Source organism: Lynx canadensis, chromosome A2, assembly GCF_007474595.2.
Source record: "Lynx canadensis isolate LIC74 chromosome A2, mLynCan4.pri.v2, whole genome shotgun sequence".
Lineage (NCBI taxonomy): Eukaryota > Metazoa > Chordata > Mammalia > Carnivora > Felidae > Lynx > Lynx canadensis.
The window spans coordinates 146,975,757-147,001,998 of NC_044304.2; the positions used below are offsets into that span (position 1 = coordinate 146,975,757).

At 37.4% G+C, this 26,242-nt stretch overlaps 1 protein-coding gene across 1 annotated transcript in view; it reads left to right on the top strand.

The window, feature by feature from the left end:
• MKLN1 (muskelin 1) overlaps nt 1-26,242 on the top strand; it is a 188,514-nt gene that overhangs the window by 30,897 nt on the left and 131,375 nt on the right. The window contains 1 exon segment of the mRNA XM_030308458.1: nt 16,649-16,718. Coding sequence (XP_030164318.1) covers nt 16,649-16,718 — 70 coding nt within the window.

The following is a 26,242-nucleotide window of genomic DNA, read 5'->3' on the forward strand; positions in this document are numbered from 1 at the left end:
TATTTATTTTTAATCATAGTTCTTTTAAGTTCCCTTTTCAGTAATTCCAAACTCTGTGTCATGTTTGAATCTGATTCTGGTGCTTGCTTTGTCTCTTAAGACTGTATTTTTTTTTTTCTTGCCTTTCTGCATTGCATACTTTTGAGTTTTTTGTTGGCAGCCAGCTAGGATGTATTGGGTAATGGGAACTGAGGTAATTAGGCTTTTTAGTTTGAGGTTTTGTGTTCTTCAGGTTAGAAGTTGGGCTATTTTATGTTTAATGTAACTTTAGATGCCAGAAGCATCATTTTCTTTTACTGTCCTTGTCCTCCCCTCCCCCCTTTTTTGTTGTTTTGTTTCATTTTTTGAGTGCTCTAAGAAAAATAGGATTGTGCCCTGTAGCTCTTTAACTTGTAATATACTGCTGTTATACATTACTTCTGTTGTGGTGGTTAGCTGTGAGGTTAGGGAAGAATTTTCTAATCTTATTATATCTCACTTTAATAATAGATTTTTAACTTATTTAACTGGGACTAAATCCCTGGACTCTTATTTCCAAAATGTTATTTATTTAGCCTCGTGCCGCCCCCCCCCCCCCATCCCTTATGTGAGTAAGGAAGGCTTTACAGGGCTAGGGTTGTCTAACTGCTCTTCCCCATGTCAGGTAAGGCTATGGTAATGTAGTTGCCTTTAGAAGGCTGGCTTTCATTATGAAGAATGGAGAGTATTTAAAGAATTGGAGTATTTTAAAAATAGTTGCTTTTTTCTACCTTGTTCCAGGCGGGGTTTTTTGGTCTTCTTTTACTGGAAGTAAAAACTGCAAAAGTGTGGGGATCCCTAAGACTGCCTCCACGAGTTTCTGACGCTCAAGGTAGTCCATATTCAGTCTCCCAAGATTTGTCAAAATAACATTTTAATTATTCTTGTTAATTACTGTCTCCAGTGGCTTTTGCTCTGGGTAAAGTGATCTCAGCTGTGATTCTCTCTTTACCTATCTGTCCAGATTACAGGGTCATGGTTTCCTCAGTAACCTCAGCGCTTTGAAGGACCTAAGAAACATCTTTGATTTTTAGTTCAGCTTTTGTGTTGTCTAGATGTGAATGATAGACAACTTTTACTAGCTCTTACATTTTGGAGCCGAATCTGGAAATCCCTTTGCTTTCCCTATTAAAATTACATTGGCTAATACCTTCATTATAAGGTTAATAGTAGTGGTGATAATGGGCATCTTTGTCCTTGATTTTGGCAGAAATACGTCTAGTGTTTAACTGTTGTTTAAGGTGCTGGCTTTGGTTATATGTTTTATATGTATATAAAATCAAGTTAAAGATGGAGCCATCATTTTTTACGTTTGAGTGCTTTTGTCATAATTGAGTGCTTTTTTGAGGCATCTATTGAAATGACAGCATAATCTTTCTCTATAGATCTCTTATTATGACATTGTATCAATGGAGGACCTAAGAATGAAACACACTTGCAGTTTTGGAATAACGTACTAGGTTTAGATTTTTAATGCTGTAGTTTTTTTTCTATCACTTTTTATAGGATTTTCATAAGAGATTTTTTGAATGAATATAACTGAAGTTGATTGTAATTTTCTGTGTGTTTCTGTTAGTATTCTTTTTTTTTTTTAACTTAATAGTCTTTATCAGATTTGATATCAGTGTTTATACTAACTTCTTTAAAACATGCTTTTATCTTTTTACTGTTTTCTTCAATAGTTTCGGTTATATTAGGTCTATCCTTTTTAAATGTTTTGATAGATTTCCTTACTGGAACCATCTCTACTTGATGTTGTTTGATGGTTGAATTCTGGCAACTCTTTCTTATATGGAAATTCTCTTTTAACTTTCTATGTCTACTGGAGTCAGGAGGTACATTTTCCCCCCATTGAGAGTTATACATTTCATCTGAGTTTTCAAATTTGTCTCCATAGACTTGCGCAAAGTAGCCATGTAACTCTTAAAAGAGTCTCTGCTTACCCGCCCTTTTTCTTTTCTTTTTTTTTTTTTAAAGATTTTGTTTCTAAGTAATCTCTGCACCTAATGCAGAGCTCAAACCCACAACCCAGAGATCAAGAGTCACATGCTCCATGGACTGAGCCAGCCAGGTGCCCCAGCAACTTTATTTTTAATATTTGTATTTTGCTATCTGTTCCTTTTTCACTTTAATTTTTTTGTATATTTAATTACTAATTTATATTGACATAGTTACTAAATTTTGTGATTGTGTGTTACCACATGTTCTGTACCCATTCGCCTGTTGATGGACATTTGAGCTGCTTCCATAATTTGGCTATTGTAAATAATGCTTCAGTAAATATAGGAGTTGCAGGTATCCCTTTGAATTAGTGTTTTCATAATCTTTTGGTGAATACCCAGCAGTGTGATTACTGGATTGTAGGGTAAGTCTGTTTTGAATTTTTTGAGGAACCTCCGTACTGTTTTCCACAGTGGCTGCATCAGTTTGCATTTCTACCAACAGTGCACAAGGGTCTCTATTTCTCCATTTCTTTGCCAGCAATTATTGTTTCTTTTCTTTTGAAAAAATTTTAAGTTTATTTATTTATTGAGAGAGAGAGAGAGAGATACAGAGAGTGAGTGGGGGAGGGGCAGAGAGATGGGGAGAGAGAATCCCAAGCAAGCTCTGCACAGTCAGCACAGAGCCCAGTGTGGGGCTTGAATTCATGAACCATGAGACCATGACCCGAGCTGAAACCAAGAGTTGGATGCTTAACGGACTGAGCCACCCAGGTGCCCCAACACTTGTTGTTTCTTGTGTTTTTGATTTTAGCCATTCTGACAGGTGTGAGGTGATACCTCATTGTAGTTTTGATTTGCATTTCCCTGATGATGAGTGATTTTTGAGCATCTTTTCATATGTCTGTTGGCTATCTGGATGTCTTTGAAGAAATGTCTATTCATGTCTTCTGCCCATTTAAATTGGATTATTTGTTTTTTGGATGTTGAGTTGTATCCGTTCTTTCTATATTTTGGATACTAACCTTTCATTGGTTATGTCATTTGCAAATATCTTCTCATATCCAGTAGGTTGTCTTTTAGTTTTGTTGGATGTTTCCTTTGCTGTACAGAAGATTTTTATTTTGCTGTAGTCCTAATACTTTATTTTTGCTTTTCTTTCCCTTGGCCCAGGATAGATATACCTAGATAGATATTGCTATGGCCAATGTCAGAGAAATTACTGCCTGTGCTTTCTTCAAGGATTTTTATGGTTTCAGGTTTCACATTTAGGTCTTTCATCCATTTTGAGTTTATTTTTGTGCATGATTGTAAGAAAGTGGTTCAGTTTCATTCTTTTGCATGTAGCTGTCCAGTTTTTCCAGCACCATTTGTTGAAGAGACTTTTTTCGTATTGCATATTCTTGCCTCTATGTTGAAGATTAACTGACCATATAATCATGAGTTTGTTCCTGGGATTTCTATTCTCTTGATCTGTGTGTCTATTTTTGTGCCACTACCATACTGTTTTGATTACTATAGCTTTGTAGTATAGCTTGGAATCTGGAATTGTGATACCTCCAGCTTTATTTTACTACTTTAAGATTGTTTTTGCTATTTGGAGTCTTTTGTGGTTCCAGACAAATTTTCAGATTATGTGTACTAGTTCTGTGAAAATATTGTTGGTATTTTGATAGGGATTGCATTAAATCTGTAGATTGCTACGGACAGTATGGACATTTAACAATATTCTTGCAATTCATGAGCATGGAATATTTTTGCATTTGGGTTGTCTTCAATTTCTTTGATCAGTGTTTTATAGTTTTCAGAATACAGGTGTTTCATTTCCTTGGTTAAGTTTATTCTTAGGTATTTCCACCTGTATTTTCGGTGCAATTGTAAATGAATTGTTTTCTTAATTTCTCTTTCTGCTGCTTTACTATTAGCGTATAGAAATGCAATGGATTTCTGTAAATTGATTTTGTGTCCTGCGACCTCATTATCAGTTCTAGTAGTGTTTTGGTGGAATCTTTTCTATATAGAGTATCATGTCATCTGTAAATAGGGAAAGTTTTACTTTTTCCTCATCAGTTTCCTTCCTTTTATTCCTTTCTCTTGTCTGATTGCTGTGGCTAGGACTTCCATTACTATGTTGAATATAAGTAGTGAGAGTGGGGATCCTTGTCTTGTTCCTCATCTTGGGAAAACTCTCAGTTTTTCCCCACTGAGTATGACGTTGGCTGTGGATTTTTCATATATGGTCTTTATTATGTGGAGGTATGTTGCCTTTACACCTACTTTGTTGAGGGTTTTTATCATAAATGGTTGTTGTACCTTGTTACATGCTTTTTCTGTGTCTTGAAATGATCATATGGTTTTTATCCTTTTTTTTATTGATGTGATATATCACATTGATTGATTTATGAACAATGAACCACCCCTGTATCCTGGGAATAAATCCCACTCAAACATAGTGAATGATTTTTTTTAATGTATTGTTAGGTTCAGTTTGCTAATATATTGTTGAGGATTTTTGCATCTATGTTTATCAGAGGTATTGGCCTGTAGTTCTCTTTTTTTGTGGTGTCTTTTTTTTTTTTAATTTTTTTAACATTTTATTTTATTTTTTGAGAGAGAGAGAGAGAGAGAGAGAGAGAGCGAGAGCGAGCGAGCGAGCAAACGGGGGAGGAACAGAGAGAGAGGGAGGCACAGAATCCGAAGCAGGCTCCAGGCTCTGAGCTGTCAGCACAGAGCCTGACTCAGGGCTTAAGCCCACAAACGCGAGATTGAGACCTGAGCCAAAGTCAGATGCTCAACCGACTGAGCCACCCAGGCGCCCCTGTGATGTCTGTCTGGTTTTGATAACAGGGTAATGCAGGCCTCATAGAATGAATTTGGAAGTTTTCTTTCCTCTTCTATCTTTTAGAGTAGTTTGAGAAGAACAGGTATTAACTCTTCTTAAAATGTTTGGTAGAATTCATTTGTGAAGTCATCTGGTCCTGGACTTTTGTTTGTTGGTAGTTTGTTGATTACTGATACAATTTCATTGCTGGTAGTGTTCAAATTTTCTATTTCTTTCTGATTCAGTTTTGGGAGGTTATATGTAGGAATTTATCCATTTCCTATAAATTGTCCAGTTTGTTGGCATATAATGTTTCATAACATTCTCTTATAGTCCTTTGTATTTCTGTAGTGTCAGTTGTTATTTTTCCTCTTTCATTTCTGATTTTGTTTGAATCCTTTCTCTTTCTCTCTCGTTTGTTTGTTTGTTTTGGGTGAGTCTGGCTAGAGGTTTATGAATTTTGTTGACCTTTTCAAAGAATGAGCTCCTGGTTTCATTGATCTTTTTTATTGTGTTTGTTTCTATTTTATTTCTTCTCTAATCTTTATTATTTCCTTCTTTCTACTGGTTTTGCATTTTTATTGGTGAGTCTTAATACTTCTCTGCTGTCTAGTCATAATATTTCTGACCTGTTGTAATTTTGACTTACTGCTTCATATTAAACTATAACTTTTTAAATATAAATTTTTAAAATTTGTGTTAGGTTGATAGGGAAAATTCTGGTATAAGATGGCCGACAGGACTGGTAGGGGAATTTCAGTCCCTGCCTGAAGACTCCCCTTCCGGGTTCTTCTTCCCACCCTGCTCGCCCCTGGCGCCAAATTACTACTAATGAGGAATGGAGAAGTAACAGACTATAAATTGTCCCCTCTGTTGATGCTCTGGGCTCAGACCTCTGGAGATTGATCTCCTCTGAGCCCACCAGTGTAAAATAAACCTCCTGCCTTCCAAGATCTCTGAGTGCCGCTGGGTTCTTCTGCCGGGTGATCCAGACCAGTTTCTGTAACAAGGTCGTGTTGAAGTAATAATTAGTGACATTTATCTTTTTGGTGGCTGCGTATTTCTCATGTGTTTTTATTATCTGTTAGAGTAATATTTGTTTCACGTTTAATATTTTCCCTAAAATATCTTATTGTAGGCTTTTTAATTTTTAGCGTTTAAGTAAGTTTGGTTTTCCATTAGTTTTAGAAGAACTTCTGTAGGCAGAAGAGATGTGGTTTTTGGGCTTTGTGAAGTATTTTAAAAATTGGAGTTCGACCCCCACGTCAGGCTCTGTGCTGACAGCTCAGATCCTGGAGCCTGCTTCAGATTATGTCTCTCCCTCTCTCTCTGCCCCTTCCCTGCTCGGTGTTCTCTCTTTCTCTCTCTCTCAAAAATAAAAAAACATTAAAAAAATTTTTGGACTTTTGAGATGTACTGAGGTGTTTTTTTTTTTTACCTTTATAACTATGTTTTCTGGGTATTTTGCTTTCTGAAGAGTCACCTTTAAATGTATTTTGCTGTTGTGCTTTTTTAAGTCTGTGTGACTTAGATCTCTGCCCACGTAGAATATGACTCTGATCTCTCCTGGAGTCGACATTCTTTATTCTTTGTTTAATTTATTTTCTGTTCCTCACAGTTTCTTTTCACAGAGTGAGTCTCTGTTCTTCTAAAAGTAAGAACATGTTTGTGGGATAGTTCTGAAATCCTCTTAGGGTCTAGAATCACCATTTTTTTTAATGTTCTCAGCCCCTTAGAGATTTCCTACCTTCTTTGCATTTACCTCATCTTAGAGCCTGTGAGAACATTATCTGACTTTATTCAGTTCTCAAATTTCCCTCGCCAGATTATTTCCTATTGCTAGAATTTTAAACTTGTTAATTGCTTTGTAAAGAATTGATTTTACTTTCATTTTTGGGTGGCTCCTTTAAATTAGAATAGTTAACATTTTTTCAGAGGGTTTAAATGAACTCCCCTGCTGTATCTCAATTCCTTGTTTGTTTCTTAAAAAAAAAAAATTTTTTTTTAATGTTTATTTATTTTGAGAGCAAGAGAGAGAGAGGGAGGGAGACTTCCTCTGGGTGAGAGTGGGGGAGGGGCAGAGATAGAGGGGAGAGAATCCCAAGCAGGCTCTGCATTGACAGCTTAGAGCCCAGAGCCTGACTCGGGCCTCAAACTCACAAACCAGGCTCCAACTCACAAATGGTGAGATCATTACCTGAGCTGAAAACAAAAGCACTTAACAGACTGAACCACCCAGGCACCCCATTGTTTCTTTTTTTTTTTTTTTTTTTTTTTTTAAATGTTAGCAGAGTGTGATGTATGGTTAGTGGCTATGTGCATGTGTGCGTTGGTTTTCAACGTTTATTTATTTTTGGGACAGAGAGAGACAGAGCATGAACGGGGTTGGGGGGGGGGGGCAGAGAGAGAGGGAGACACAGAATCGGAAACAGGCTCCAGGCTCTGAACCATCAGCCCAGAGCCTGACGCGGGGCTCGAACTCCCGGACTGCGAGATCGTGACCTGGCTGAAGTCGGACGCTTAACCGACTGCGCCACCCAGGCGCCCCCCATTGTTTCTTTTATAACACTTTTTATAGTCTATAATTATCTTGTCCACAACTCTACTTGTTTTCTATTGCTTCTCATTTGAACATTAGTATCACAAGTGGGAATCCTGTCTGCACCTGGGTGGCTCAGTTGATTAAGCATCTGACTGTTGGTTTTGGCTCGGGTTATGATCTCATGACTTGTGAGTTTGAGCTCCACATTGGGCTCTGTGATGACAGTGCAGAGCCTGCTTGGGATTCTCTCTCTCCCTCTCTGTCTGCTCCTCCCTTGCTTGTTCCTGTGCTCTCTCTCAAAATAAATAAATAAAGTTGAAAATAATTTTTAGAAACAAGTGGGGATCCTGTCTTATATACCACTATATTCCTGGAGCCCAACGCAACATCTGGCATATAGGACTCAGTAAATATTTGTTGAATTAAGTAACTTCAGCTTATAATAGGCCCCCTCCCTACCATGCTTCTGTGTGAAAATTGGGAAGTATTTGGAAAGGAGTCTAAACCTCTGTGATATGTACAAGTATAAGTAATTTTTGGAGAAGCTATTATTTTTATAGTATACTCTTTAACTTTCATGTGGATATTCAAAATTGATTTGAGTTGACTTCTGTTTTTAAAATTTGAATTACTTTTTATTGTATAATTTTTTTCTAAGTTTTATGTTATTTCCATTTACTGTTTATTAAAAGATAGATATAATAGGGCTCCTGGGTGGCTCAGTCGGTTAAGCGCCCAACTTCTGCTCAGGTCACGATCTTGCTGTTTGTGAGTTTGAGCCCTGCGTAGGGCTCTGTGCTGAGCCTGGAGCCTGCTCCAGACAGATTCTGTCTCCCTCTCTCTCTGCTCCTACCTTACTTGCTTTCTCTCTGTCTGTCTCTCTCTCAAAAATAAATAAACATTAAAAAAAATTTTTTTAAATACATAATAACATAATTAAAAAAAAATACACGGGTACCTTTTTGGCCACAGGTACCCATTCTTGTACTGTTATGCTGGTACCCCAGCAGTGTTCACACGTAATGGAAACTATTTAATCACTGGGTTGTCTGTTGTTATTGACTGCTATGTAGGAAGAGGATTATACATGATACTTAGAGCAAGGATGTAAAGGCTTTTCACAGAATTGTAGAATGTTAGCATGGCTTCGTGAGTGGTGTTTTGCAGAATTGTGCAATGCTGCCACTCTGATTAAAGCTGGAAGAAACTTAAGACCAAGGAATTCAGCCTTTCTCTTTGTACTTCAGATAAAGGAATTAAAACCCTGAGAGATGATGTGATGTGCTCAAGGTCACCCAACCAATTAGTGGCCACCTCTGTAATCTTTTGATTCCCAAAGTTTAAATCATCATTCAACAAAAAAGGGCACAGGTTTTAGTATGGTGTTTTCAAGCTACTAAAAGGAAAATATTCCAGACTTGAATCCTTAAATACTCTTCTGGACTGACTTCTTCACATCACAGTATTTGAGTATCTGAAACTCTGAATTTAAAATCGACTGGATTTACCAATAAGTATTCTGAGCATCCATTAGCAGAAAAAAAATGTTAAATGCTCCATTTTTTTTGCCCAAGTGCTGCTTTTTATATTTAAAGTATTCTTAAGAGCAGTAATTTAAAAGGTATTGCTGGGTAGGCTTATGGTTTGAGCATGTTTAATAAAAAAAGGTTTTTAATTTGCTAATTTGAACTCAAAATGTCCAATAAATTGTCTTCTCATGATGAATTTTAATAGTTTGTTTCTGATGTTTAATTGATAGTGTATATTTAGTACATTTTAAAATATGCAAAATAGAGACATAACTTGGAAAAAGTTAACACTGTATTACATATTTCACTTGCCCATGTGTTTCACTATAAATTTTATAGTCCTTATTGAAGAATTTAATTACTCACAGCTTTGTCTTTGTATTCTGTGTCTGAAGGCTTAATGTGGCTCATTTTTATTGCCCTCGGTTTTCATTCTGCATTGGTAGGAATGAAAAATTACATTTTAATTTTAAAATGTACTTTGGAGCGCCTGGGTGGCTCCGTTGGTTAAGCATCTGCCTTTTGATTTCAGCTCAGGTCGTGATCTCACAGTTCGTGAGTTTGAGCCCCGTGTTGGCTCTGCGCTGACAGCACAGAGCCTGCTTAGGATTCTCTCTCCCTCTCTCTCTGCCCCTCCCTCTATCCTGTTCTCTTTCTTTCTCAAAATAAATGAATAAACATTTAAACAAATAAGTAAAATTAAATTAAAATGTATGTTTTAGAAACCCTGGTGAACATGGAAAGTCGTTTTAGTCCTCAGCCCATCTTCCTTATCAGTTCCTCTTGACCAGTTTTCAGTTATTATTTGCATTTTGTATTTTAAGTGTATTTTATTTTATTTTTTGAGAGAGCTAGCGAGCGTGAGCACAAGCAGCGGGGGGTGGAGGTGGGGGGGGGGTGGCGCAGAGAGAGAGGGAGACACAGAATCCGAAGCAGGGTCCAGGCTCTGAGCTTTCAGCACACAGGCCAATGAGGGGCTGGAACTCATTAGAACCAAGAGATCATGACCTGAACCGAAGTCAGAGGCTTAATCGACCGAGCCACCCAGGAACCCCAAGTATATTTTAGAATGGCAAATACTTAACCTTACTATATTAATCATTATTATTTGAATCCTATAGTTTCTATACTGAATTGTGTTTTCTATAACTTTTTTCTTTGCTTGTCATTTATTTTTTCAGACAATAGTAAAAAAAAAATTTTTTTTTGGTCTGCTGCAATTTTTTTTTTTTAACTTTTATTCAGTTTTGGGAGAGAGACAGCGCTAGCGGGGGAGGGGCAGAGAGACAGGGAAACACAGAATCCAAAGCAGGCTCCAGGCTCTGAGCTGTCAGCACAGAGCCCGACGAGGGGCTCGAACTCAAGGAACCGTGAGATCATGAGCTGAGCTGAAGTCAGACACTTAACTGACTGAGCTACCCATGCGTCCCTGTCTGCTGCATTCTTATCTCACTACTGACTGGCTTCTCCTTTCTGTTCTTTTTCTGTTCCTTTATTCTTATTCTGTATATCTTTTTGCTGTTTCAATGGTTCTGTTTACTTATACTTTTTTTTTTTTTTTTGTCTTATGCTTTTTCATCATTGGTCATTTGCCAGTCTAGATTAACTGTCCTTTAGATAGTTGTTAGGGAAAGTCACAGGTATAAAACATCACTGTCTAGGATTGCTCCTTCAGTAGAGGCTGTAGATGGGGTATTTCTCCTTTTAGCAACCAGAGGTTGTAAACTGCTATTGTGATTGACATGTTTAGCATTAGAGGTTAATGTCTCTTGCTCATTCCTCAGAATTAAAAGAAGGAAAAACTATTATATTATGCCAGTAGTAGCGGTGGATTTCAAAAGGTCTTTAGGAAGTACACCAGGAAGAATAATTAAATGAACATGTTTTATAGAATGCTTTCATAAGTGCCTCTGTTACTGTTGGTGAAGGACTGATGTTAATAGCCACTGCCTTGATCTCCTTTCTAATTTGCTTTGCAGGAGAGCGGAAATGGATTGAGGAAAGGAACATTCAGGAGGGAGAATTAAAAACAATCTACAATTGACTTTAAGCTTTGGGAGATAACCTGTCACTTAAAAATTTTAAGAGCCAACAGGCCCTTATTATTTGCTTCTGCATCTCCTATGTCTTTAATGAGAAAGAAAGATTGACCCCGACTTGATTATCTGATCTTACTTAGTGTAGTCAGTTTGCCAGAAATACGGAAAGTTTGTCAACATCTCAACTGTCATATTTTTACAATAATGATTTTTACTGTTTATATAAATAATGTTAAAATCCCTTAATAGTACTTATGTTCCATTTTAGGCTTATTGTATCTGTGCTTGCTTTATATAACTTGATATAAATTTAGGTCATACCATGCTTGTTAATTGAATTGTATACAAATATATAACTAATAGGTTTTTGTTAACAATGATAGAATCATAGATGCTTTGTATCTTACATTGCAGAAATTTCTCCCCACTTAGCTGACATAGAACTGAAATATTCTTAAAAAAATTTTTTTAATGTTTATTTATTTTTGAGAGAAGGAGAGAGAGAGTGTGAGTGAGGGAGGGGCAGAGAGAGGGGGAGACAGAATCTGAAGCAGGCTCCAGGTCAGCACAGAGCCCCAGGGGGCTTGAACCCGTGAACTGTGAGATCATGCCCTGAGCTGATGTCGGATGCTTAACCGACTGAGCCACCCAGGCACTCCTGAAATATTCTTTAATATTCTATGGTTTGTATGTTCTGTAATTTATTTTCTCTGGTATAATGTATAATGTTCCATGGTTTATATGTTCTATAATTTATTTTCTCTGGTACTGTAAAAATGCTGCATTAAACAGACTCATATATACAAGTCTGTATACATATGTCCTTATGTACTGATGATTTTATTTTTATGGGATAGATTCTGAAATGAGAGTGCTAAGGAAAAGAATATGAACACTGAAAGTTTTAATAGATGCTGCATATTAACTTTCCATAAAGCCTAGGGTAATGGACATGTCTACCTTTTTCTACCTGATTTCCTGATAGTAGGGATCTAATTTAATCAATTTGATGGATGAAAAAGAATATCTTATGTTAATTTTTGTTGCTGTTTATTGGTTATTTTAATGATTTTAGTATCATTTATTCTGCTTTTCCATTGTGTTTGTCTTATTATCAATGTGAAATAATATTTTTCATATTTTAGATATAAATACCTTATTACTCCTATGAGTTGCAAATATTTTTTTGTATTGTTTGTTTCTGGGTTTTCTTTATGGTGTTTTAAAAGTTTTTTTCATAATCAAATAGTTATTTTTTTTCACACCTTCTGGTTTCTTGGCAAAAAGATCTAACACTTTTGGTTGCATATATTGGCCCCTAAGTACTTTTCCTAAGATTTTTGTATATGTATGTATGTATGTTAAAATTGTTAACTGACATTAATTTTGTATTAGGAGTTAACTTATTTTCTCCCATCAGTTGCATAAGCATCATTTAACTATGAACTACCATTTCCCAATGAAATAAAATACCGCCTTTATCAAATATTAAATTCTATTATACACTGGGCTCAATTTCTGGGTTTTTGTTTCTCTGAAATAAGTCTGTTTCTATACCATTCCCTACTGTTTTTAATTCTAGGGATTTGAAGTGTTTTTAAAAGCTGATAACATGACTTCCTCTCACTATTCTTTCTTAAAAGATTTCTTGGCTCTCGTTTTGCATTTATTCTCTATGCAAGCTTTCTTGTGTTGTGTGCTCTTTGGGTAAAGCTTCTCATACCTCAGATAGCGGGTAGACCAGCAGTCTTTTTGTATGTTGTTCTCTGTGGGTTACCAGGAGACATCTCTCAGTATCTGGATATCCTCAGCTAAGAGGATTCTCAAGTTTAGTGGTAAAGGGAACCCAATCGGTTAGCTCTCCTGGAGCTCTTTGTGAGCCAGGGAGATGAGCAGATTGTCCCAGAAATGCTCATGCAGTTGATGCCTTTCTATTGGGGAGAGAGATGTCCATGGCTCTTTTGATATTCCTATGGCCAAGCTTTTGTTATGGTTCTTAAAGTTCTGATTCTGGCCTCTGTCACCTGCTGTGCACAGGCAGGAGAGGTGCTTAGTAGTTGACCCAATGTTGTGACTGGAGATTATCAGGAATATATTCAAGCCTCCATCTTTCCAAACCACCTCAGGCTAACCTCACTTTATTTCTGACTTGTATTTTATTTGTCATTTATTTATTTTTAAAAATTTTAAAGTATTCTCTACACCCAAAGTGGGGCTCAAACTCACAATCCTGAGATGAAGAGCTGCATGCTCCACTAATGGAGCCAGCCAGTTGCCCCATTTATCATTCATTTTGACTTAGTATAAGCTTAAGTTGCAGGTAATAAGTATGATTAATATATTTTATGCTTTGATGGTTCTATTTTAATTTTTCTTTGTAGTGCTACTTATTTATCTGTTCATATCATTATCAAATATTTATTAAGCACTTTGTATGTAGCAGCATTTAGCCTTGGAGTGAGGCATATGAGGGTGAATACACCTAGTCCCTATCTTCTCAGCAGCATTTTATGTAGTTTTTCACTTCTTTACTTAAAATATTTTCATTTGGCATCCACACTTTTCTGAGTTTCTGTTTTCTTCACCTTTGTCCCTTTTTAGTTTCCTTTGCTTGACCTTTCTCATCTAGACCCCCAAAATGATGGACCTCCATAGCTTAATGAGTCCTTTGGCTTCTCTAGCTCCATTTCAGGCCTTAGGTCATCCCATTCAGTATCATGGCTTTAAATATTTTAGCTATGATGTACTGATGTCCCTAAAGATACATGTATTTTCCCCTGAGTTTTAGCCTCAGATACCCAACTGCTGAATCTCCAAAACACTATTTAATAGGCATTTCAAAATTCACAAGACCACAACATATTGCAACTGTTTGGCCTCTTTGACTTTGCATTTAGTGGTCCATCTGCTCATCTTTCAGTTATGACTGGTTAAACTCCCTCATGTCATTCATTAACATGAATGATTTTTTTTGTGGTCCCATTTTATTATAGTTCTATGTTCAATTTTCTTGCATGCTTTATAACATTCATGTCAGTGATTTTTTTTTAATCCTGGATTTTTAGCTTTAGCTTTTAACTGCAATACAATTTTTTTGTGTAGGGTTATCTTCATTTTGTGTTTTATCATTCATTCTTTTTTAAAAAAACTTTTTTTATTACGAAAGTACTGTGTGTTAATTTTAGAAAGCTTGAATAGTACAGAAAACGGGAAAAGTCCATGTAATCTCATCACTGAAAGTGACACTGACAATTTAGTATATGTTCTTTAACTTATCTCTCCATGTATGAATATTATTACTTAAAATACTTGATTTGTCATATATATATGTGTGTATATATATATATATACACACACACACACACATACACACACACACACTAAAAACTACTTTTTCTCTTCACTTACTGTGTAGTGAACATTTTCCAGTGACATTAAAGTTAGCCTGTAGATCATGAGTACATGGTATTCTGTAACACAGTTATGTCATAATTTGTCTAATTAATTCCTTATTGTTACATGATTAGGTTGCTTACAGTTTGCTATTATAAACTGTGCTGTGATGAATGTGGATGATTTATATCCCCTGGATTATTTTTTTGGTTAAGTTCCAAGAAGTAGAATAATTCTCAAGCTGTGGAGTATAATAATTAAGAGCATTGACTTTGGAGTCAGATGGCCTTGGGTTCAAATCCTTACTTAGGTGTTTGTATATTTAGGCAAATTAGTTTATCTCTCTGAGTTTCCTAATCTGTACATTGAAGATAAATAAGTATTTATGTTTATGTTTATACTTACTACTTTTGAAGCACCTGGCTGGCTCAGTTGGAAGAGCATGTGACTCTTGATCTTGGGGTCATGAGTTCGAACCCTGCATTGGCTGTAGAGATTACTAAGAAATAAATAAACTATCATTACTGTTAGTTATCATGTCTCTTTACTTGCCTCTGGTCTGTGACAAGTTTTCATTCTTTCCTTGTTTTTCATTATATTTAGGGTTTTGAGGAGTATTAGTCATATATTTTGTTGAATGTTCTTCAATTTGAGTTTGTTGGATGATTAGAGTGGGATTATATTAGTATGGACTCATGGATATTTATTATATTCTTTGGTTATAATCCAGTACTACACTATTTATTTTGTTATTTAAATTATTTCAGCTTTGGCCATTCATTCTTTCATTCTTTTATTTTGGTTTCTCTGTGTCTTTTTGATATGTCTCCATCCTTTATTTTTTAATTTTTTTGAGTGCTACAGGATGCTCCAGGTTTATCTTTTGAACCCTGTTCCAATCCTAGAACCAGCCATTTCCCCTAGAATCCCTATTTTCTTTTATTGGGGTATATTATGTAGAAACCAGCTCTGGGTGCTGTGAGTGCTCATTGCTACTGGGGTGTCACTAATTCTAGTCCCTTTTAGTAAACAGAGTTAGGAAAAACTGTGGTGTGTGTGCATACATACACATATATATCTATAATTACTTTTATATTTATCTGTGTCCATATTAAACTAAACATGAGTTCACAGTGATTGATGTCTCTGGCTCTGATCCAGTACCTCAGGGTTCATTCTAACCATCCTCCCTTTGCTTTTCTGTAACTTTCCACTCCAAAGTGAGAAGCTTGGCTCCCACCATCTGCCATCCATTTACTTATTTATTCAACCCCAGTATACATTACATGTAAACTATTTCAGAATTAACCCATGTATCTTAGAAAACAACTTTATAAAATAAAGTACAGTTTTTATATATGGTTCCATTTGTCTTTAGCCTTATAGTTTCAGGTGAAGGCACCATCTTCTTTTTTTTTTTTTTTTTTTTTCCAACGTTTATTTATTTTTGGGACAGAGAGAGACAGAGCATGAACGGGGGAGGGGCAGAGAGAGAGGGAGACACAGAATCGGAAACAGGCTCCAGGCTCTGAGCCATCAGCCCAGAGCCTGACGCGGGGCTCGAACTCCCGGACCGCGAGATCGTGACCTGGCTGAAGTCGGACGCTTAACCGACTGCGCCACCCAGGCGCCCCATAAAGTTACTTACATCAGTTCCTTTTTTTCACCCAGAGTTCTGATTCAGATGCTGTACTTTAAAGACTTCTTAATCTAAAGATTGATTGTATGTATATACATATGCATATATGATGTTAATATATGTATTATATATGTAACATATAACAATATAATTGTGTAATATGGTGATATATATGATGTGTATATATGGTAATTTATTTATTCTTAGGTATTTTGTTTTTTCACCTTAAATGTATGTACTGTTCACTTTGTCACTTGTATGAAGCAGAAGTATATTTTTTCTTGCTTTTTTCTCCATTGTTTGAAATGCTACCTTTATCATATTTTCAAAATCTTATATATACTAGAGCTTTTCTGTTCCTTATTCTGTTTTATTTTCTCTTTCTGTTCAAGCTCCAAACATTATATACCTATGGTAATTTGAGCATCTGGTAGATTATTCCTCTTTTTGCATATTCATATTCACTTGTAATTTTATTTTTTTTTTTTAAGTTTTAGTTATTTTGAGAGAGAGAGAGAGAGAGTGAGCAGAGAGGGAGAGAGAGTGAATCCCAAGCAGACTCTGTCCTATCAGTTCAGAGAGCCTGACACAGGGCTCAAACTCATAAACTATGAGATCATGACCTGAGCCAAAATCAAGATTCAGACACTTAACTGACTGAGCCACCCACGCATCCCCCATATTCACTTATAATTTTAATTATTTGCTATAATTTTCTTTATTTCAGGAACATTTTAGTGGATAAACCAAATGACCAATCTTCAAGGTGGTCCTCAGAGAGCAACTATCCTCCCCAGGTAAGATGAAGCTCCTGATACCATTTAGAAGTCAAAATTTAAATAGGCATTTAATTGACAGCAATTATCTGGAATCCATTAATAATTTATTCAGTCTTTGAAAATGTGAGGTAGATTTTTATTTTGTTTTTTGTTTTTTTTTTAGTTTTGAAAGAATGTTTATTTCATAGACAAATGCAGTGTGGAATTTGATGAAACATAGGCTTACTTGTGTCTCCTGGAGCATTTAAAATCTAATATGTGTTTTTTCCAGATAACTAATGATGCAAAATTAAGTTTCTTGATACCTTTTGAGGAAAATGTTAATGAAAAGAACTGGCTTAGGTGCTGTTACTATTTTGAGCAGTAACTGATCTCAGTGCTGATCTGAGAAGATGTTGTGACTTCTCTTGTATTCAAACTCAAGTCGGTCTGTAAATGTTTAAGGAAATGTTAGTAAGTTGGACTTGGACTCAATGACTGCCTTTTAGGGAAAATAAACTTAATATAGTTTGTTATTTTACTAAAGTGGTATATTTAGATGATATCGAGACCATGAGCTAAATTCTTTCCTTGAAAAGTGCTGTCTGAGGTCATATGAATTTAAAAAGTCATTCTTTCGGTTATATTCTTTAAGCATTAACATATAATATGTCCATATTCTGGAGGAAATTAATGCTCTGATAGGAAAGCAGATGGGTAAGTAAATTCCAGTGTAATTTCTAGGGTAATTTTTGGAAACCTAATGTTTATACTTATTTTTCCTTTTATATATATTTTTAACTGCATATCTTTTGGATCACCTGGTACTTAAATGTTTAATTGCAAAATACACATCCAAAGAATATATATTCGTAGTTTTTATATGTAGTATAAAGAATAATAAAACAAGTATCTATTCATCAACTGTCTTTACAAAACAACCACAACCTGTTGAAGCTTCTTGTGAGTCCTGTCTTATATTTTTCTCCAACTCCTAGTAACTGTTATTTCATGTTAAGCATTTTCTCACAGGATCATACATGTGTATGTTTATACATATCCTATATTGGGGCGCTTGGGTGGCTCAATCAGCTAAGTGTCTGACTCTTGATTTCGGGTCAGGTCATGATCTCACAATCATAAGATGGAGCCCTGCTTTGCGCTCTGCACTAGGCATGGAGCCTGCTGAAGATTCTCTTTCTCCCTCTCCCTCGGCCCCTTCCCAGCTTGTATGCGCACACACATGCTCTCTCAAAAAACAACATATAAATGTCCTTTTATCTGACTTTGATTTTTTATAAATATATAAATTGAATCGTTATAAATATTGATCTGCTTTTCTTTTGCTTTGTTATTTATTTATATATTTATTAATGTTGCTGAGTAGAATTGTAGTTTCTTAATTTTAACTACTGTGTAGTATTCCAGTGCAGTATAAATATGCCAAAATGTATTTATCCATTTTGCAATTGATAGGCTTTTCAGTTTTTTATAGTTGTTTGCTATTATGAATAGGCTGCTTATGAACATTTTTGTATGTTGTCTCTTGGTACACATGTATAAGATTTTCTTTATGGTGTATACCTTGGAGCACAATTGATGGATCATATGTTCAAAAAGGCTGTATAATTTATATTCTCGCTGACAGTATATGAAAGATGCTGTAGGGGCGCCTGGGTGGCTCAGTCGGTTAAGCGTCCGACTTCAGCTCAGGTCACGATCTCACAGTCTGTGAGTTCGAGCCCTGCGTCGGGCTCTGTGCTGACAGCTCAGAGTCTGGAGCCTGCTTCAGATTCTTTGTCTCCCTCTCTCTCTGCCCCTTCCCCACTCATTCTCTGTCTCTCTCTGTCTCAAAAATAAATAAAAAAACATTAAAAATTAAAAAAAAAAAGAAAAATGCTGTACATTGCAGTCTCTATATCACTTCTATATGGCTGATTTTTAGATTTTGCCAGTCTGTTAGATCTTTCATTATAACTCACTGTGGCTTTAATTTGCATTTTCCTGTTTACATTCAGACCTTCTTGCATTTGTTTGTGGGGTTATATTGTATGTTATTGGTACACACCCCCTCCTGTTCACACTGAGGTTGAATACATTGTGTTTTCAATCATGTTTTTCTTATTCATCTTTTCATTTTACTTGAGCCCTCAAATTTGGTGTGTTTCTGTTTTTATTCAGTTGTTTTTATGTCTTACTAATGAATATAATCTTTTTCATTATTACTGAAATGGTGGTAACCTCTTTACTGTGAAATTTCTTTTATTTCTTATGGAACAGTATTTTGAAGGCAGTATTACTTAATGTCTTTTTACTTATTCATTTGCTTATTTATTCAAAAGTTATTTAGTCAGCGCCCATGGGGTGCCAAACTTTATAGCAGTGAATTAACAATTGTCTTTCCTCTTAATGAGACAAGAAATACCCTGAATCAATTAATATTCAATGTGCTAAGTCTGAGAGTAGAAGTTACTTAAAGTTTTTGTGATTTAAAAGAGACTAACTTGGGATGCCTGGGTGGCTCAGTCAGTTAAGCGTCTGACTCTTGATCTCAGCTCCGGTCTTGATCTCAGGGTTGTGAGTTCAAGCCCCATGTTGGGCTCCACGCTGGATGCAGAGCCTACTTTAAAAAATAAGTAAATAAAAATAAAAGAGACTAACTTATCATGGAAATGGGTAACATGAATCTGTTTTCCCTCATTGTAATTACACATCAGATATAACTGGGGTTCCATGTAGCCAATCTCAAAGAACAGCAGTCTTGTCAGAAAAAATATAATTGAAAGTAATTTCTGATTTTACTTAGTTTTGTGTGAAACTGCTATATAGGATAGAATGGATATAGTTTTAAGGTATAGATATGTAGCAAGTAGTCTTGTACTCCTAGTGGATGTGAGCTAGGTCAATAATACTAATTCCAACGCTTATTCTTTTTTCTTTTTCTTCTTTTTCTTTTTCTTTTTTTTTTTTTTTTACTCAAACCGTATCCTGAAAATTACTAAAAGGGCTGAGTTTTTAAATTTTTTTAAGTGTTTATTTATTTGGGGGGGGGGAGGGAGGGGAAGGGGCAGGGAGAGAGGGAGAAACAGAATCTGAAGCAGGCTCCAGGCTCTGAGCTGTCAGCAGAACCACAAGATCATGACTTGAGCTGAAGTCGGATGCTTAACTGACTGAGTCACCCAGGCACCCCTAAAAGGGCTGAATTTTTAAAAGATGCACACATACATAAAGTTTATGAAAGCTGGGACCCTAAATTGATGAATTCTCAGAATAATTAAACAGAAGAAATCTCCACCTCTGGGGGACTGTGGGAAGAGTTACATTGGCACTGAGTAGAGGAGGAGAAAATGAAGAAAACCTGGATAATCCTGGATGAACCTGATGATCCTGGATGTATAGTGCTCTTAAGGTTCTCAATAAAAGCAAGTGCAGATCCTCTCTGGAGATAGTTACCTTTCCCAAATCTTCAGGTAGTCTCCGTAGATCATTATTCAAGGAAAGTAAGCATTACACACGCAAAAATAACCAAATGTACCAGGAAACAAGGTGCCTTTAGTAAGAACTAGGAAGAAATGATAGAGAAACCTTCAAAAACATTAGGTATAAGAAGTAAATGTACTAAAAGATACTGCAATTAAAATAACATACCGTATTTAAAGAAATAAAAGGTATTTGTAAGGAACAGGAAACTTTAAAAAGTGATATAACATATTTGAAAAACAACCAAATAAAACTTCTTCAAATGAAAAATTTAATGAGAAAAATTAATTTTGACCATCTGTCCTACTAAGGAGGATGAAATAAGAAAAAAGATTTTTTTTTGAAGGTGCAGTGTATTGGTAACAAGGAAGTAAAGAGTGATGGGGCCAAGATGAGGAAGATACAGGAACCCACATAGGAGACCTACTTTGGGGCCACTTTTCCACTGGGTATCTATTGACCCCTAAAGAAGTGGTTAAGATCCTGAAAAGCTGAACAGCACTTCTGACAAACTCTTGAGGCCAGGAAGATAAACATCAGAAATCAGAGTCTGGAATGTAGTAGATTCCCTTCTCTGATTTAGGATCCTGAAGCTATGTTAGAGGAGGAAGGGTGAACCAAATATACTCTCACCCTCACAGGGAAGCCCAGTTTCATATTATCTTAGTCCTTGAAATTTGATGAAAATAATCAAGAAGTGGTAGTGTCACTAGTCATAGACCTGCAGCACATATACCTCTTCTAGAGGAAGTTAATATCCTTGGCATCTAGTTATTTTTAGTTTTCCATATTTGATATCTACCAAAAATACGAGTTTACAGATAATAGAATTTTAGATACAGGTTTTAAAATAAGTGCCTTTAGGGGCACCTGGATGGCTCACTCGGTTAAGCATCCAACTTTGGCTCAGGTCACGATCTCACGGTTCGCAGGTTCGCGCCCCCCCCCACCCCCCCATCGGGCTCTGTGCTGACAGCTCAGACCCTGGAGCCTGTTTCGGATTCTGTGTCTCCCTCTCCCTCTGTTCCTTCCCTGCTCACACTTTGTCTCTCAAAAATAAATAAACGTTAAAAAAAAATTTAAATAAGTGCCCTTAGTGTCTTAAAGGAAAAAAAAAGAGATGAAAATCAATAATGAAAATTTTGAGTTTAGGAAGATGGCAGCGTAGGAGGACGCTGGGCTCACCGCGCGTGTAGAACTTCCACCTACACCTGCCTAAATAACCCAGAAAACCGCCAGAAGACTAGCAGAACGGAGTCTCCGGAGCCAAGTGCAGATGAGAGGCCCACGGAAGAGGGTAGGAAGGGCGGCGAGGCAGTGCGCACTACACGGACTGGCAGGAGGCAGCCGGGGCGGAGGGGCGGCCCGCCGGCCAAGCAGAGCCCCCGAGTCTGGCTTGCAAAAGCGGAGGGGCCGGATGGAGTGTGTTCTGACAGCAAGTGGGACTTGATATCTAGAAGGTTATAAGCTAACAGCTCTGCTCAGAGAACCGGAGAGCTGGAGGACAACAGGAGGGAGAGTTGTTGAGCCCCGGACAACAGAGCTCAGCTTGGCGGGGAACAAAGGCGCTCACCAGCCCCATCTCCCTCACCCATCCACCAGCCAAAATCCCAAAGGGAACCAGTTCCTGCCAGGGAACTTGCTTGCACCGCGCAAACACCCAACGCTGTGCTTCTGCGGATCCATCCCTCTGGTGGGTCTGACTCCCTCCCGGTGCCGCAGGGCCCCTCCCGAAGCGGATCTCTGAAGGAAAAGCGAGCTGAGCCTGCCCCTCCCGCCCCCGTGCACCTTGCCGATCCACCCCAGCTAATACGCCAGATCCCCAGCACCATAAGCCTGGCAGTGTGCAAGTAGCCCAGACGGCCCACGCCACCCCATAGTGAATCCCGCCCCTAGGAGAGGGGAAGAGAAGGCACACACCAGTCTGACTGTGGCCCCAGCAGTGGGCTGGGGGCAGACATCAGGTCTGACTGCGGCCCCGCCCACCAATGCAAGTTATTCGAGACAGCACAGGGGAAGTGCCCCGCAGTCCCGCACTACTCCGGGGACTATCCAAAATGATGAAACGGAAGAATTCCCCTCAAAAGAATCTCCAGGAAATAGTGACAGCTAATGAACTGATCGAAAAGGATTTAAACAATACAACAGAAAGTGAATTTAGAATAATAGTCATAAAATTAATTGCTGGGCTTGAAAACAGTATAGAGGACAGCAGAGAATCTATTGCTACAGAGATCAAGGGACTAAGGAACAGCCAGGAGGAGCTAAAAAATGCTGTTAATGAGCTGCAAAATAAAATGGAGACGACCACAGCTCAGATTGAAGAGGCAGAGGAGAGAATAGGTGAACTAGAAGATAAAATTATGGAAAAAGAAGAAGCTGAGAAAAAGATAAAAAAACCAGGAGTATGAGGGGAAAATTAGAGAACTAAGTGATGCACTAAAGAGAAATAATCTACGCATAATTGGTATTCCAGAGGAGGAAGAGAGAGGGAAAGGTGCTGCAGGTGTACTTGAAGAAATAATAGCTGAGAACTTCCCTGATCTGGGGAAGGAAAAAGGTATTGAAATCCAAGAGGCACAGAGAACTCCCTTCAGATGTAACTTGAATCGATCTTCTGCACGACATATCATAGTGAAACTGGCAAAATACAAGGATAAAGAGAAAATTCTGAAAGCAGCTAGAGATAAACGTGCTCTAACATATAAAGGGAGACTCGTGACCAATCTCTCTACTGAAACTTGGCAGGCCAGAAAGGAATGGCAGGAGATCTTCAATGTGATGAATAGAAAAAATATGCAGCTGAGAATCTTTTTTTTTTTTTTTTCCAATGTTTATTTATTTTTGGGACAGAGAGAGACAGAGCATGAATGGGGGAGGGGCAGAGAGAGAGGGAGACACAGAATCGGAAACAGGCTCCAGGCTCTGAGCCATCAGCCCAGAGCCCGACGCGGGGCTCGAACTCACGGACCGCGAGATCGTGACCTGGCTGAAGTCGGACGCTTAACCGACTGCGCCACCCAGGCGCCCCGAGAATCCTTTATCAAGCAAGTCTGTCATTTAAAATAGAAGGAGAGATAAAGGTCTTCCCAAACAAAAACTGAAGGAATTCATCACCACTAAACCACTAAAAGAGATCCTAAGGGGGATCCTGTGAGACAAAGTACCAGAGACATCGCTACAAGCATAAAACCTACAGACATCACAATGACTCTAAACCCATATCTTTCTATAATAACACGGAATGTAAATGGACTAAATGCGCCAACCAAAAGACAAGTATCAGAATGGATAAAAAAACAAGACCCATCTATTTGCTGTCTACAAGAGACTCATTTTAGACCTGAGGACACCTTCAGATTCAGAGTGACGGGATGGAGAGCTATTTATCATGCCACTGGAAGTCAAAAGAAAGCTAGAGTAGCCATACTTATATCAGACAAACTAGACTTTAAATTAAAGGCTGTAACAAGAGATGAAGAAGGGCATTATATAATAATCACAGGGTCTATCCATCAGGAAGAGCTAACAATTATAAATATCTATGTGCTGAATATAGGAGCCCCCAAATATATAAAACAACTACTCACAAACATAAGCAACCTTATTGATAAGAATGTGGTAATTGCAGGGGACTTTAACACTCCACTTACAGAAATGGATAGATCATCTAGACACATGGTCAATAAAGAAACAAGGGCCCTGAATGATACATTGGATCAGATGGACTTGACAGATATATTTAGAACTCTGCATCCAAAAGCAACAGAATATACTTTCTTCTCGAGTGCACATGGAACATTCTCCAAGATAGATTACATACTGGGTCACAAAACAGCCCTTCTAAGTATACAAGAATTGAAATCATACCATGCATACTTTCAGACCACAATGCTATGAAGCTTGAAATCAACCACAGGAAAAAGTCTGGAAAACTTCCAAAAGCATGGAGGGTTAAAGAACACCCTACTAAAGAATGAATGGGTCAACCAGGCAGTTAGGGAAGAAATTTAAAAATATATGGAAACAAACGAAAATGAAAATACAACAATCCAAACTCTTTGGGACGCAGCGAAGGCAGTCCTGAGAGGAAAATACATTGCAATCCAGGCCTATCTCAAGAAACAAGAAAAATCCCAAATACAAAATCTAACAGCACACCTAAAGGAAATAGAAGCAGAACAGCAAAGGCAGCCTAAACCCAGCAGAAGAAGAGAAATAATAAAGATCAGAGCAGAAATAAACAATATAGAATCTAAAAAAACTGTAGAGCAGATCAACGAAACCAAGAGTTGGTTTTTTGAAAAAATAAACAAAATTGACAAACCTCTAGCCAGGCTTCTCAAAAAGAAAAGGGAGATGACCCAAATAGATAAAATCATGAATGAAAATGGAATTATTACAACCAATCCCTCAGAGATACAATCAATTATCAGGGAATACTATGAAAAATTATATGCTAACAAACTGGACAACCTGGAAGAAATGGACAAATTCCTAAACACCCATAGGCTTCCAAAACTCAATCAGGAGGAAATAGAAAGCTTGAACAGACCTATAACCAGCTAAGAAATTGAATCAGTCATCAAAAATCTCCCAACAAATAAGAGTCCAGGACCAGATGGCTTCCCAGGGGAGTTCTACCAGACGTTTAAAGCAGAGATAATACCTATCCTTCTCAAGCTGTTCCAAAAAATAGAAAGGGAAGGAAAACTTCCAGACTCATTCTATGAAGCCAGTATTACTTTGATTCCTAAACCAGACAGAGACCCAGTAAAAAAAGAGAACTACAGGCCAATATCCCTGATGAATATGGATGCAAAAATTCTCAATAAGATACTAGCAAATCGAATTCAACAGCATATAAAAAGAATTATTCATCATGATCAAGTGGGATTCATTCCTGGGATGCAGGGCAGGTTCAACATTCGCAAATTAATCAACGTGATACATCACATTAATAATAGAAAAAATAATGGGGCGCCTGGGTGGCGCAGTCGGTTAAGCGTCCGACTTCAGCCAGGTCACGATCTCGCGGTCCGGGTCACGATCTCGGGGTCCGTGAGTTCGAGCCCCGCGTCAGGCTCTGGGCTGATGGCTCGGAGCCTGGAGCCTGTTTCCGATTCTGTGTCTCCCTCTCTCTCTGCCCCTCCCCCGTTCATGCTCTGTCTCTCTCTGTCCCAAAAATAAATAAAAACGTTGAAAAAAAAAATTTTAAAAAAAAATAATAGAAAAAATAAGAACCATATGATCCTGTCGATGCAGAAAAGGCATTTGACAAAATTCAGCAACCTTTCTTAATAAAAACCCTTGAGAAAGTCGGGATAGAAGGAACATACTTAAACATCATAAAAGCCATTCATGAAAAGCCCACAGCTAACATCATCCTCAGCGGGGAAAAACTGAGAGCTTTTTCCCTGAGATCAGGAACACGACAGGGATGTCCACTCTCACCGCTGTTGTTTAACATAGTGTTGGAAGTTCTAGCATCAGCAATCAGACAACAGAAGGAAATCAAAGGCATCAAAATTGGCAAGGATGAAGTTAAGCTTTCACTTTTTGCAGATGACATGATATTATACATGGAAAATCCGATAGACGCCACCAAAAGTCTGCTAGAACTGATACATGAATTCAGCAAAGTCGCAGGATACAAAATCAATGTACAGAAATCAGTTGCATTCTTATACACTAGTAATAAAGCAACAGAAAGACAAAGAAACTGATCCCATTCACAATTGCACCAAGAAGCATAAAATACCTAGGAATAAATCTAACCAAAGATGTAAAAGATCTGTATGCCGAAAATTATAGAAAGCTTATGAAGGAAATTGAAGAAGATATAAAGAAATGGAAAAACATTCCGCACTCATGGATTGGAAGAATAAATATTGTCAAAATGTCAATACTACCCAAAGCTATCTACACATTCAATGCAATCCCAATCAAAATTGCACCAGCATTCTTCTCGAAATTAGAACAAGCAATCCTAAAATTCATATGGAACCACAAAAGGCCCCAAATAGCCAAAGTAATTTTGAAGAAGACCAAAGCAGGAGGCATCACAATCCCAGACTTTAGCC